Here is a 12746-nt window from a genome sequence, read left to right as displayed (position 1 = left end):
GTTCTATAAATTTATAAGATTTAGATAACACACAATTTCTAATATAGTATATATATTACTATAAGTTTTTCCAATTTAATTTAGATAACGTTAATAAATTTCTATAATTTTATATACATGTTTGAAGTGGACCTTTGAATCGATCAACACCTCTGAGACTCGAGTTTATTTTTATTAGATGCGACGTAATAAATTATCGTTCGAGCATAAGCAGCAGCGTTTACGAAAGTCAAAGTAGAAGTCTGAATCATTACTGTCGCCTACTTACGCCTACTATCACCTACTACCGCGGCAATTCGATGTCGAGCAGTATCTCACAGATAATCCATCGGAATGGCAAATTATATTACGTCCTTGGGGAGACGTAGGCCACTCAGTAGCGTCTTAAATGTATAATGATGTACTGTTTCTTGCACGAAAAACATTAAAGCACACACAAATAAAATAGTATTAGAAGTTATTCATATTTATTAGATTAATAAAAAAATTATACTTTTCCTACATAATCCTTACATTCAAAGAATAAGAATAGAACAATTTATGTGGTCAATATAATGTATGTATAATCATTTTATAAGAAGACAAAATAATTAAAAAGATTTTTACAAAAAATTATTTTAAAAAAACGTTCTTTTATATTTGTAACAAATTAAAAAAATCAGAATTATGCCGTTACAGACGAAAAAATATATTGTTCTTCATATTTATAAACAAAGTAAAATACAAAATTTATGTTAAAGTTGTTAGCTTTATTCAGTGAAACTATATAATTTAGCTCCATATATAGTTCGGTATATTGATTAAAAATTATGCAAGCATTATGCAAGTTCAAGGCGGTAACGGTTTATCTTACGCACTCCGGTGCATATGGATTGCACGGCGAGATACGTGATTTATCCCGTGCCGTTACATAAATTACCTTGCCAAAGAACAAGTATGCAACAGGAGAAATGTTTATTAAACACAAGTGTAATTAGGCTTCTAGGTTATATACAGCAATTAAATAATTAAGTTGAATTTGTTTTCGTATACATGGAATCATTAAACTTTCAATGCTACAAATAAATAGGTATACGTGATTGTGATTAAATATTAAATATTAGCAATCAAAATGCTTTCTTACCCAATTAACGATCCTATGAACAATTATTTGTTATATTTGTTTGCTAATTTATTAATGCTTTACTATCCAAAGAAAACTCAAGCTGATCAATTTGCTTTAAGCGCGTAATATTAAACTTTCTGTTATTTTAATATTTTACGTTATTTCTACATAATTTTTAATAATCCATTTATGTTTAAATTACTAGCTTATTCGAGACATTAATAATAATATAAATAAATTTATGCATATATAAGTTTTTTAAATTAAAGTTTTTAACAGAATACGATCTCACGTGCAATCGCGTTAGCGCGCATTACTACCTTTTATTCTACGTAATGGATCACAGCGCACGTTGCACATAAATGCAGTGGATCAATGTGCGTTAGCACACACGTACATCAAATGCTCGCCAAAAATGTAATGCATATATAATCGCATTTTCATGCGCGTATATAACGCTGTCATGGTCATTGAATTGCGTCGACACGATTATGATCGCGAGCGATGAGAATAATCAACACGAAAATAAGTGCACATACGATTTAATCCCCAGTTTGCGCGATAATATTATTAAATAAAATTTTTTCTGGTATTAATTCTATATTATTCACTAAAATTTCTCGTAAAAAATGGTTTCTTTATTCCTAAATTATTATGCTTTGTTACATTATTCTGTCAATCAGTTTGTGTTATTCAATTTCTTATATCAATATAATGTTTTTCTTAATTTTTTGGTTAATATAAAGAATATATCGACATTGCAATATCAGCATGTACAATCTGTACGAATAATTGTTATAAAATTAATAGAAAATTTTTAATTCCAGAAAAATTTTTTGTGAAATGTAGGTAGTCATAAAATCCAAATTAATAATCATATATGATAAATAGGTTAACAGAAAAAATAAAATAAATTGTCACGTAATTATCTTTTTGATACCGTTAATTTATTTTTAAGTGCTACGAGATCGCTCTTTTGTAATTTCGAACATTTTAGCATTTTACTATTCAATAGAAAAAAGTCGAACGTAGTCAATTTTAACATGTTATATCATTCTGTCTTAGAATTTTGTTATAAATTCAGATTATGTTATAAATGTTATAATATAATATTCAAATGCATCATTTGAGGCAATAAATCATCAAATCCACACGAATTATCAGAATGGATTAATAAGTGACAATTTAATGGGATAATTAGCAGCAAAATATGCCGAATATGCAATCACATGTTTAACATACCGCTACTCATTTAATGCGTCATGCAACATATTTTCGTTGTGAACTTGCTAGAGTATTTAAAAAATATATTTTCTAAAATATCAAATATGTGTATGTGTGTGTTGTGAATAATACTATATCTTTGTATCATAACCCTTACGAACAAATGTTGAAGATAGATGGAAGAAATAGCAAAACATACATACACATTCGATATATTATTATTAATTTTAAACATTTAATAATAAATAGTAACTTATAATATTTTAGTACCTCAGATACCATTCTTAATTCGTATTCGCTGCTTTATTTTTACTCATCTTTGTTAATTTTACGAGTCCTACTATATATTTTTGCAAAGTCTTTTACTTTCGTGTTTTTGTTTTCGTCATTTACTTTTAATGGAGAGATGATTTTTTAAATCATCTCTCCATTTTAATAATTTTAAATCAATTTAAACTGTATTATTTAAATATAACATTCATAATATATATAAATAGAAAAAGAGAGAGAAAACCATCGAATATTAATCATTAAATCTCTGTATAGAATAAATTTCGTAGAGTAATTAATAATAAAATATATCGTTAGACATGCAATAATCATTTTAAGCCATTATTAATATTCTGTTTTCCTTAAAAGTATAATGTTATAAAAAATACTCAAATTATTTAAAGAGAAACATTTTATATAATATTATAAAAAAGAATAATAATCTAGGTTCTTTGTAATTTTGTACATTTACGTTGCATTTCGTCATTAGGTCTGCTAGGCCTGCTGTGAGGACGTAGAAACCAGGTGAATAAAGGACTCGACGGAGAAATGCGGAGGAAGGGGGGGGTGCATGATCGACTCTACCCTCATTCTGATAGAATCTCACGACACTTCCATCGAGGCTGCCAGAAAGCATGCGACGTAAACCGCCAAGTCGACAAACGTGAGCGCGGAATCTTAGGGACAGCACGAAAAAGGCAATCGCTTCTGTTTTCTCCCCCACCTTCTACTCCAACACCCCCTCACTCCCTCGCTTTCGAGAGCATCCGGACGCACGCACGCATACGCGTATGCATCCCACAGATGTACCGACAAGAAAAGAAGAGGGGAGAAGAAAGAAAGAAGAAGAAAGAAAGTAGCGTACACAGAAAGGCAGAGAGGAAAAAAATGAAAGAAATAACGGGGAACGAATGAGCGCATAGAAAAATGAAAAAGGGACAAAGACAGACAGATCTGTTCCTTTTAACTGCATTTTCTTACACTCGATACATTTTATCAAAAATTAACTGCACTATTTTATACTTTGTATCTTCTTATGCTTTTCATATTTAAATTAAGATCTATATACGCAATTGACATAGCAGCAAAATAAGAAAACAAATTTAACAGTGTCGAAGGAACAAACTGTACTACCGATCTCTCTAACTTTAAGTAACTTAAAACTGATTATTTTGTTCCTTTTATTCATGTTGTTTTCTGCAAATTATAATTTAATTACATAAAAACTATACTTTTAATTATTCAAGTAACCAAAATAATTAAAAAATTTAGTCAAAGATTACTTTTAAATTTTGCAGTTGGCAATTCATAAATTTTGATCAGTCAATTTTTTAAGTTAGTGGAATTGATAAGATTCCATTAATTGATATCAATTCTACATCATTCTTTTCAATTGCACTTTATTACATTCAAAAATCATTTAATAAACACAAGTTTAGGTAAAAATAAAAATAATACAATACTGAAAGATCAGATTTAAAATCGAAACACTGCAATGAGAGAGAAAGACAAAAATGGAAAAAAAGAAATATTGTGCAGAACGCAGACGAGCAAAGGAAAGACAAAGATGGACGATGAGTCTGCTCTTTTCAACTGCACCTTCCTACACCTCCCGCACTTCGTTAAATCAATTATACTATTCACTATTTTTCACACTTGCCTACACTTTTCATATATAAGTAACAATGCTAAAATGAGAATGCACGTGATTGTCAGGAGGAGAAAAAAGAAATGATATGCGCGACAGAGAAAGAAATTAAAGCTAGACCGTGTCCAGTAGCAGTCAAAGGAACAGACCGTCATATTCCTTCCAGTTGCGACTTATTAAACTCGAGAAACACCCGATGGGCATGTGCATGCGTTAAAACTGGATGAAAGTGAAAGTAGACACGGTTGAAAGAATGGATCTTACGATGAAGAAGCGTACGTCGTGCGATCGAAGAGAGAAAAGCGAGAAAGGAGCAGAAAAAAAAGAGTATGGTAGACATGAGGTTATGGTACTTACTGCTGATCTTCATGCCGCCGAGGGGCGGGTTCGCGGGCGGCTTGTTACCCTCGGCGAAGGAGGTGGTCCTCGGTCGTCCGCTCATCCTGAAGCTCTCTCGACCGCCTCCACCTCCGCCTCCTACACACCTACACCGTGACTCAAAGAGGGTTGCGTCTCCGTTGCCTCCGTCCCTCTAGCCCGCTGCTCCAGATGCGTCTACTAGGTTAGGTTGGCCGGTGCTCCTCCGGCAGCTCTCCTCCTCCTCCGCCGCCACCGTCTGAAGTTAACCCCGGTAGTCGCCGTCGACGTCGTTTTCTCCGCCGTCAACACCACTTCGCACATCAATGACAGTCGCACACGCGATTATCACATCGCACAGGAGCGCGCGCTCGCGCGCGCACTTTCTCTCTTTCTCTCCTTTTTTCCTCTCTCTCTCTCTCTCTCTCTCTCTCTGTCACTTTCCTCACACACGGCGTTTCGCGTTCTCCACGTTATGCCACGGTACGCTCGATCGACGGACAGGGGTGGAAGGGCAGGGGAGACACGCAGCAGGAACGCAGGAGGACGAGGGACGGGGGACGGGGGATGGGGAGAGATGGCGACGAGAGCGAGAGGTAGCGAGAGGTAGCGCGAGGTATACCGCGTACCGACACACTGCTCCCTCACAGACGGACGACGATCCTACCTTCCTGCCTGCGTTCGCGACACGCGCGCAACGACACCGCCGACGACGCGACGGCGGTGCTCCGCACCGCGACGAGCGCACGCACCACCTTCTTCGCTTCTCCGGAGGAGGAAGAGAAGTCGCGCACAACTTCCACTACCACTCCTCTTCGTCGTCGTCGTCGTCGTCGTCGTGGCTGTCGTGTTGTCGTCGTCGTCGTCGTCGTCGACGTCGTTGTCGCGCGACACCACCCTCTTTTCCGACACACTGACGCGCACTCTCTCGGCGACGACGGGCTAGCTTCCTTCTCGCGTTGCTGTCACGGCGATGCGGCGGCGATCGGCAGCGGTTCCAAAGCGCGGTACCTCCGTCAGCCAATGAACGGCGGCGGGGGCAGGACGACGTTGCTGAGCGCCGCGGGCGAGCGACGAGGGGTGCGTGCCGCTAACGTTGTGGCTGTGGCGGTGGCGGTGGTGGCAGTGACGACGGCGGCGGCGGCGGTGGCAAACCGACGTTTTCGGGACGGCTTGTACGGCTACTTCTCGGCTCTCCTCGACTATACAACGCGACCGCTTCCTCGCGGCGGTCCTTCCGTGCCACGGGACGTGTTACGTAGCGGCGCGCCACCGCGCGGTGTTCCGCACGTCCAGGCCGACGACGCGCGAATTCTCACCTCCACGACGTCGTCTATCCGCTCGCGGCTATCTTCACTCCTCTTTTTTTCCCTCTCTCTCTTTCTCTCACTCACTCTCACACTCGCGCCGTCGCGCCTCGCTCCGTCCCTCTTTCTCTTCGCTCACTCACTCTTTTTCTCCTGCACGCGCGCGCGCGCGCTCTCTTTCTGTCTTTTGCACTGTCTTTCTCGTTGCGGAGCCTTCGTCGCTGGTCACTTCGATTTTCGCGTTATTACTCTACTCCTCGCCGCCAACGTCTGACAGACTTCCGTACGGCTGCATTTCGCCGCGATGCGAGTCGGGTAGCGCGAAATTACGGGAACGATCGTGGTCTCTGCTCGACAGGAGGTCGTCGCCGTCGTTCCTGTCGTCGTCGTCGTCGTCGATGTCGGTGTCCTCCTCTTCTTCCTCCTCCTCCTCCTCCTCGTCGTTATCCTTGCGTTCAACGCCCGTGTTCAATCCGGCTCTGTCTCCCTTCTTCTTTCTCACTTTATCTCTCTCTCTTTCTCTCCGTTTTTCACTGTCGCGGGCACCGGACAGGCCGACGCAGGGCAGTTCTCGACAGCAGCTTCCTCGGTCGGTCGCGACGACGCGATGGACGCTGGCGGCGATATCGAACGCGGAAAAAAAAAGAGAGTCGGCGCGTCCGCTGGTCACACGGCGATGGTGTAAACGTCGAACGATATACACGGCGATCAGCGACGACCTCTTTGCCTCCTCCTCCTCCTCCTCGTCGTCGTCGTCGTCGTCGTCGTCGTCGAGCAGCAGCACGGCAACACCACACCGACCATTGGATTATTCGATGCCTCCTCCTCAGACATTGACCCGTTCGGGCGAGATCGGGACAGTCGAGCGCCGGCGGACGTTGTCGAGCGTGACGTCAGCGACACCCCGCCCTGCCCCTTGCCGAGAGTGAGCCGCGTGCGGCGCTCGCTGTCGGGTGCGCGCGATGGCGCCGTAGTCGCGCGCGCGTCTCGCCGTCATTTGCGTCGGCCGCCATTGTCAGCGCACAATTCGAATCTGAAGAAGGATCCTATTGATTCCATTTCACTGAAAAAAATCGATCGATTAAATAAACTTATCAATTTCCAACTACAAGACTTAACAGTGATCGCATTGTTTCATTTTATTTATCCATATTTTCAGCAATGTATAATTTATTTAATGCAAAATGTAATACTTTTAATTAAGAAAGTAATTTTTTAATTAAAAAGTAGTCTAATCTTAAAAATGTGTTTCATTATAATTTAATATAATTAATGCTCTGTAAAATTATTTTTTAATTAGATTTGAGTTAATTTAATGTCATTTAGCATGTGATCTCAAGAATGAAGTTAAGCTCTACATATATACTATTAATAGTATATCTGGCAAAAAAGTATTTTTCTAAAATATCACGAAAGAAATTTAACTGATAAAAATGTAAGCGTATTGACAAAAATATCTCCTATTGTGCACTGAAAGAGAAAAAGAAACACCAGTTTATTTGCTTCTTTTTCGTCTGCGTAAAGTATTTATCTTCTTTGTCTGTTAAAGCGCAGAAACAAAGGTCTTTTATGAAAGAAGAGGTGGCATTATATTTACCGATACTCTCCTCGCAGCTATTACGTTTGTTTCCTTTGGCTACGTTACATCTTAAAACAAAATAGATATATTTGAGCGTTAAAATGAACAAAAGAAAAAAAGACAGTTGAAAATAAATACGAAAAAAAGTACAGTTTAAAAGAATAGATTTTATAATGTAATATTGTACTTGATACATACAACACATTTTACATCTTTTTATATCATATTATTTTATAATCATCTTGAATATTTTAAATGTTTAAAATGTTACTTATTATTTATTTAAATATTTCTCAAATTACATAAACTGTAAAATTGATAAATTTCTAATAATTTCTTGAAATTTTATGTTAAATTATTATGACTAGAGCTTGTTGTTTTAAGATACTAATAAAATTATTTCTGTACGTAAAGTTTATATGTTTAATTTATTAATTGATTTACAAACTGAACCGTTTTAGAAGTGTTATTTTATATAATTAATTTGATTATTCTTACTTTGAAAATTAATAAATTAAGTAATATAATAATAGTTTCTTTTGAATTTTAAATAAATTATAAACCAATTTCAAATTGCTGGCATTCATGAAACCATGCGATCGTTAAAACGTTTTTCGTAAGGCAAACTGTTTTAAAATCCTGCGTACACTATATATCGATATTTGGCAGTTTATTATTTTGTGCGCACGTTGTTGATTGGTTTACTTTTTTGTATATATTTAATAGTGTTATTTTTTCGCAAAAATTTAATGAAAGATTAATTAATTTATTATTATTTATCATTATAGATGTGTAGACGCAATGTTATGGTAAATATATTTAGAAAGAAAAATTTCAAAGAGAGAATATTTTGTATTACATTAACACAATATATATTTTTTAATAAAGTTTTGAAATATTTATGTAATTTATATAAATTGAAGATAAAATAATTTTAAATGAATGACAATAAAAAATATTAAAAATAGAATTTTTTAAATCACACATTTCTATTAAACAATATAAAACTCGAATTTTTTAGTCAAGAAAATATTAGTACAATATTAACAGATCAAAAAAGAAAGATACATAAAAAAAATAATAAAAAAACGAAATTTAATTTTTACCATTCCTGATAAAATTTGAATTTTTTATAGTCCATAGAGTGCTGTTTACATAGATGACACGTAACACAAGTTTACAGTAACATATATATGTAACGTAGGTTATTTATGATTTACGCGTTTTTTCTATTAAATGCTCAACTTTATCGAAAATTTATGGTAGACTATGTATGCGATCTGGTTTTTTTAGGTTTAAAGGGAAAAAGCTATCAGATTTATTTTCAAGTTTGTATATAGAGATATTGAATTTTAACTATACAGAATAATAGGCAAATCAGGAAAATGATTTTACCCAGGGAATAAACTGTATACATACTTCACATGTATATCTCCCATTACAGGAGGTGAACCTATTTATCGACGATTAGTCATTCCATTTATACGCGTTCCCATGAATTTATCCGCGACAGAGATCCTCAAGCGGATACGTCAATGCAAGTTACCCTTAATGTCGCTGGTAACGTAGAAACCTAAGATCCATCCGTACGCGTTAGTGCACTAGCGCCGTCTGGCGGAGCAAGCGACACCTTCCCCTTTTGCCCCTCCAATCCCTACCCGTTAGCCTGTCGCCGGCGCCGCGCCGGTGGCAAAGCGCGGGTTACGGTTTAAGTTGCATTTTAGATGCGAACGAACGCGCATCTCTCTTTTGGGCTCGCGGTTACGCGGTTAACGTTTCGTGAACATCGGGCGCGCGCTACGACCCGGGTGCGACCACGAGTCGATTGTGAACGATCCCGCGACGCGGATCGTCACTGCGTGACGCGGAGTTGACCGGTGAGTTTCAATATTTCTCTCGTCTGTTTACTTGCGTGCGCGCGCGCGCGCGCGCGCTCGTATTATATATATATATATGTGTGTGTGTGTGTGTGTGTTTTGTCTTGAATCATGGTCGCGCGCTGAGACACCGTCACGCAAAGACGTTTGCTCCTTTTATTCGCATTCTATGTTGCAATCGAGAATGTAGCGAAACGACGGTGTCTTCTGTGCCATCAAGCTCTTGTTAACTTTTCCTCGGAGTGATGGAATTAGATATACGTATAGTTTCTCAGATCCGTACTTCTTCTCCAATTGCGAATTCTTCGATCGACTGGAGGCGATTAAAAAAAAAACCAGTCGTTCGTTCGGCCATTTTAGAACTTTTCAAACTTTATCGGTAATGTGGGATGAAAAATGAAATAACTTTTCGACGCTGATGCGCTTATTATTTTTCATTCGCAACAGCTGCTTTTTCGGGCGATTAGTCCTGTTGTGACCTTAATACTTTCTCGGCGTGTACCTAACGGCATTCTGCAACGGGGAACGTAACGACCGAAAAATTGATTATAATTGGAGTCAAATTGTATGTGTCGCAAATTCGATACAACGAATTTTGTTTTGGCAATTACTTTGTTTTCGACTCTCCAGTTATTGTTGTTTTAATATCATTACAACGTTATTTGGACGTCCACAATTATTTAATTTTCAACGTATCTTTCAATTACATGGTAAATAAAGACGATAAACGAATATTGGAGCATGTCGAATAAAATAACGAATAAAAATAGTATTTTATTTGCAGTGACGTTATGAAAGTGTTTGTAAAATACAGTTCAATTATAACATATTTTTGCGAAAACGAGAAAATGCAGAGAACATCTTTTCATTTTCCCGTTATAACTCGGAAAATAACTCGTCCACGACGTTTTCGTGAGAGAAAGATCGGGCCCGACAATGGCCGAGGAATCCGCAATTGAAAAGAAATATATCTTTTATATCGCGGTTGATCCGGAACACCTTTGTATATCTGACAGGGAGAAAAGGGGAAAGGGCTTTTTGAGGGAAGAAAGGCGGACGAGTGTGTGTGTGTGTGTGTGTGTGTGTGTGTGTGTGTGTGTGTGTGTGTGTGTGTGTGCGTGTGGGCAGGAAAAATGTATAAAGTACGATTGAAACGAACAAATATTCTGCGCGTTTCCCTGAATATTTCAACTCTTTATCACGTCGTTTCTCGTGCCAGTTTTAGCGAGTGACATTTCCCGATTAAAATCCGTGATATTTTGTATTTGGCACGTTTGTTTTGGAAACTGCGCGGTGGTTGAATATTTCAAGTACTCATCAATTAAAGCAATGGCAAAAAAAATGACATGTTACATACAAAATGTTATCCTTTAAAGTATTTTCTATTTCACTGTTATATATTTCTTTAAACTTTTTTGTGTTATTATTATCAATCGTCTGGAGCTCTTGTGAATGTGAAAAATTGCAAGAAGCCTGTTGTTAATGTGCTCCATTTTTATCGCAATTGTTACTCACACAGAGATTAATAAATTAAGTTATTTTGGAATATCAAATAACAATGTTGGATATTGAAACAAAGCAGAAACCAAGGGCTAATGCTGGCAATTTTATAATATGAGACGAGAGAAGCACCATTGTGCTTTTTGCCGCTCAAACAATTGAAAAATACTGTTTTATTGTTCACTACTGTATATTTATTTAATTGTTTTTTCAGACAAATGTTTCTTATTATTATTTTAATTATTCCAAAAAGAGTAACACACTTATAAAACTATTGTTCTATACAACTGTTTTCTCGCAAAAATTTTCCTAATACAAGTTTTAAAAATAATATGCTAATAAATTATTTCTCGTGTATTACTTCAAGGATTGTTTCAACTGTGCCTTTCGCACGTCTTGAGCAATGTCTCACACAAAATTATGCCTCATAAAGGATAATATGTGTTTTATAGCAAAATTAATTGAGCGAATAATAGGAAATATTTCGTGAGAGAACCGGTAGCCAATATACCGTTGGAAATAAACTTCCGCGCGCGCGCGCGCGCGCTCAAAATTGAGCATTAAAAATCCACGGGTTATCAAGCGACTACAGCGGCATTATATCTTTGTCAGATCTCGTCAGCGTGAATTAGCTTCATCCTTTCGGTGCCGCAAGCCGGCCAAGTTTCAACGTGGAAAGATCGCCCGAGCTTCTTCCGTTTCTGCCGAGAATTCCGACACTACTGGAAGGTTGGATGCAGGGTGCGTTCTCCACTGCTCTTTTTTTTAATCTTATTTTTGGTTAAAAAATAATAAAAGAGAACCCATGCCGCGCTCCGTAGGAAAGACCTTTGACCTTAAATACGTAGGACGTGAAAGAAGCCGCGACGCTACGATTCTTTGCGTGTCGCGACGCAAATATAATCGCATTCATTCCCGTTGAAAGGGCAGAGAATTCGCATATGGTGCAACGACCTGTCGCGGTTTCTTTCCTTTATTCTTAATATATTGGTATTAATATCAAGATCTCAAAACCCGACACATATTCAGTATACATTACGTATGGATTTCTCGCATATTATTTAAATCACGATGAATAATAAGGACAAACGAGAGAGAGAGAGAGAGAGAGAGAGAGAGAGAGAGAGAGAGAGAGAGAGAGAGAGATTTATTCTTGGTCCACCATCATTCCTCTGCGATTTATTAATATGAAATCTATCATAATGAGTTTTCGATACTGTAACATATTATTGAATATAATCTCATTACGAAATCCTGCTAAATTCAAGTCTTCGATGTAAATATATGATGATAGTGATCAGATTCCACGATGGCCACTGTTCGCATAATGGATATTGATACGTTACGATAGCCTAACGAGTTTTAAAATATATCTGAAATGTTTTACATAATATAAATATCTCGAAGATATACTCTTGATAACTTTCAATTTTTTTTCCTTAAAAATTCTTTGCCTTCATAGCAAATTATTGATATTTTTTTATTATTAGAAAATATTTCTGAATTGGCTTTACAGAATTTTAATTTCTTTTTATACAATTAAAGTACGTACAAAAATGAAGAGGGCAAAGGGTAATTTTATATTAATAATAAAATAATTGTTGACATTGAAAATGTTTTTAATTATGTAAAAAAATTTTGTTGACTAACATAAAATTGTTTTTTGCTCTCTTTATTTTTGTGCGTACCTTGATTGTATAAAATCTGGAATTTTATTAAATCAATTAAAAGATTTAATAAAAACATATCGGTGATTTGCTTTAGGATTCCCTTAAAGCAAAATGTATTTCGTGATTTGATTAAAATAAAATTATATGACGTGTGATTTTTTTTATATGATGAAGTAATTTATATTTTTTATTTTTGTTTTTTTAATTAT

General features: G+C 37.0%; 2 protein-coding genes across 4 annotated transcripts in view; one reads left to right on the top strand and one right to left on the bottom strand.

The window, feature by feature from the left end:
* LOC105830340 (glycogen synthase kinase-3 beta) overlaps positions 1-7022 on the bottom strand; it is a 48014-nt gene extending 40992 nt beyond the window's left edge. Inside the window, exon 1 of one of the 2 annotated variants that reach the window (XM_036286402.1) lies at positions 4605-7022. In XM_036286402.1, coding sequence (XP_036142295.1) covers positions 4605-4689 — 85 coding nt within the window. In that variant the 5' untranslated portion in view covers positions 4690-7022. The remainder of the gene's footprint in view (positions 1-4604) is intronic. The other variant, XM_012669607.3, reaches the window with a different exon arrangement.
* A 2152-nt stretch (positions 7023-9174) lies between these two features.
* Positions 9175-12746, top strand: part of LOC105840419 (connectin) — a 135714-nt gene continuing 132142 nt past the window's right edge. The window contains exons 1-2 of one of the 2 annotated variants that reach the window (XM_036286478.1): positions 9175-9367; positions 11480-11608. The gene's annotated coding sequence lies outside the window, so the exon portion shown is untranslated. The remainder of the gene's footprint in view (positions 9368-11479; positions 11609-12746) is intronic. The other variant, XM_036286477.1, reaches the window with a different exon arrangement.

The sequence above is a fragment of the Monomorium pharaonis genome, chromosome 4 (genome assembly GCF_013373865.1).
Source record: "Monomorium pharaonis isolate MP-MQ-018 chromosome 4, ASM1337386v2, whole genome shotgun sequence".
Classification (NCBI taxonomy): Eukaryota; Metazoa; Arthropoda; class Insecta; order Hymenoptera; family Formicidae; genus Monomorium; species Monomorium pharaonis.
This window is presented reverse-complemented; position numbering and strand designations above follow the sequence as displayed.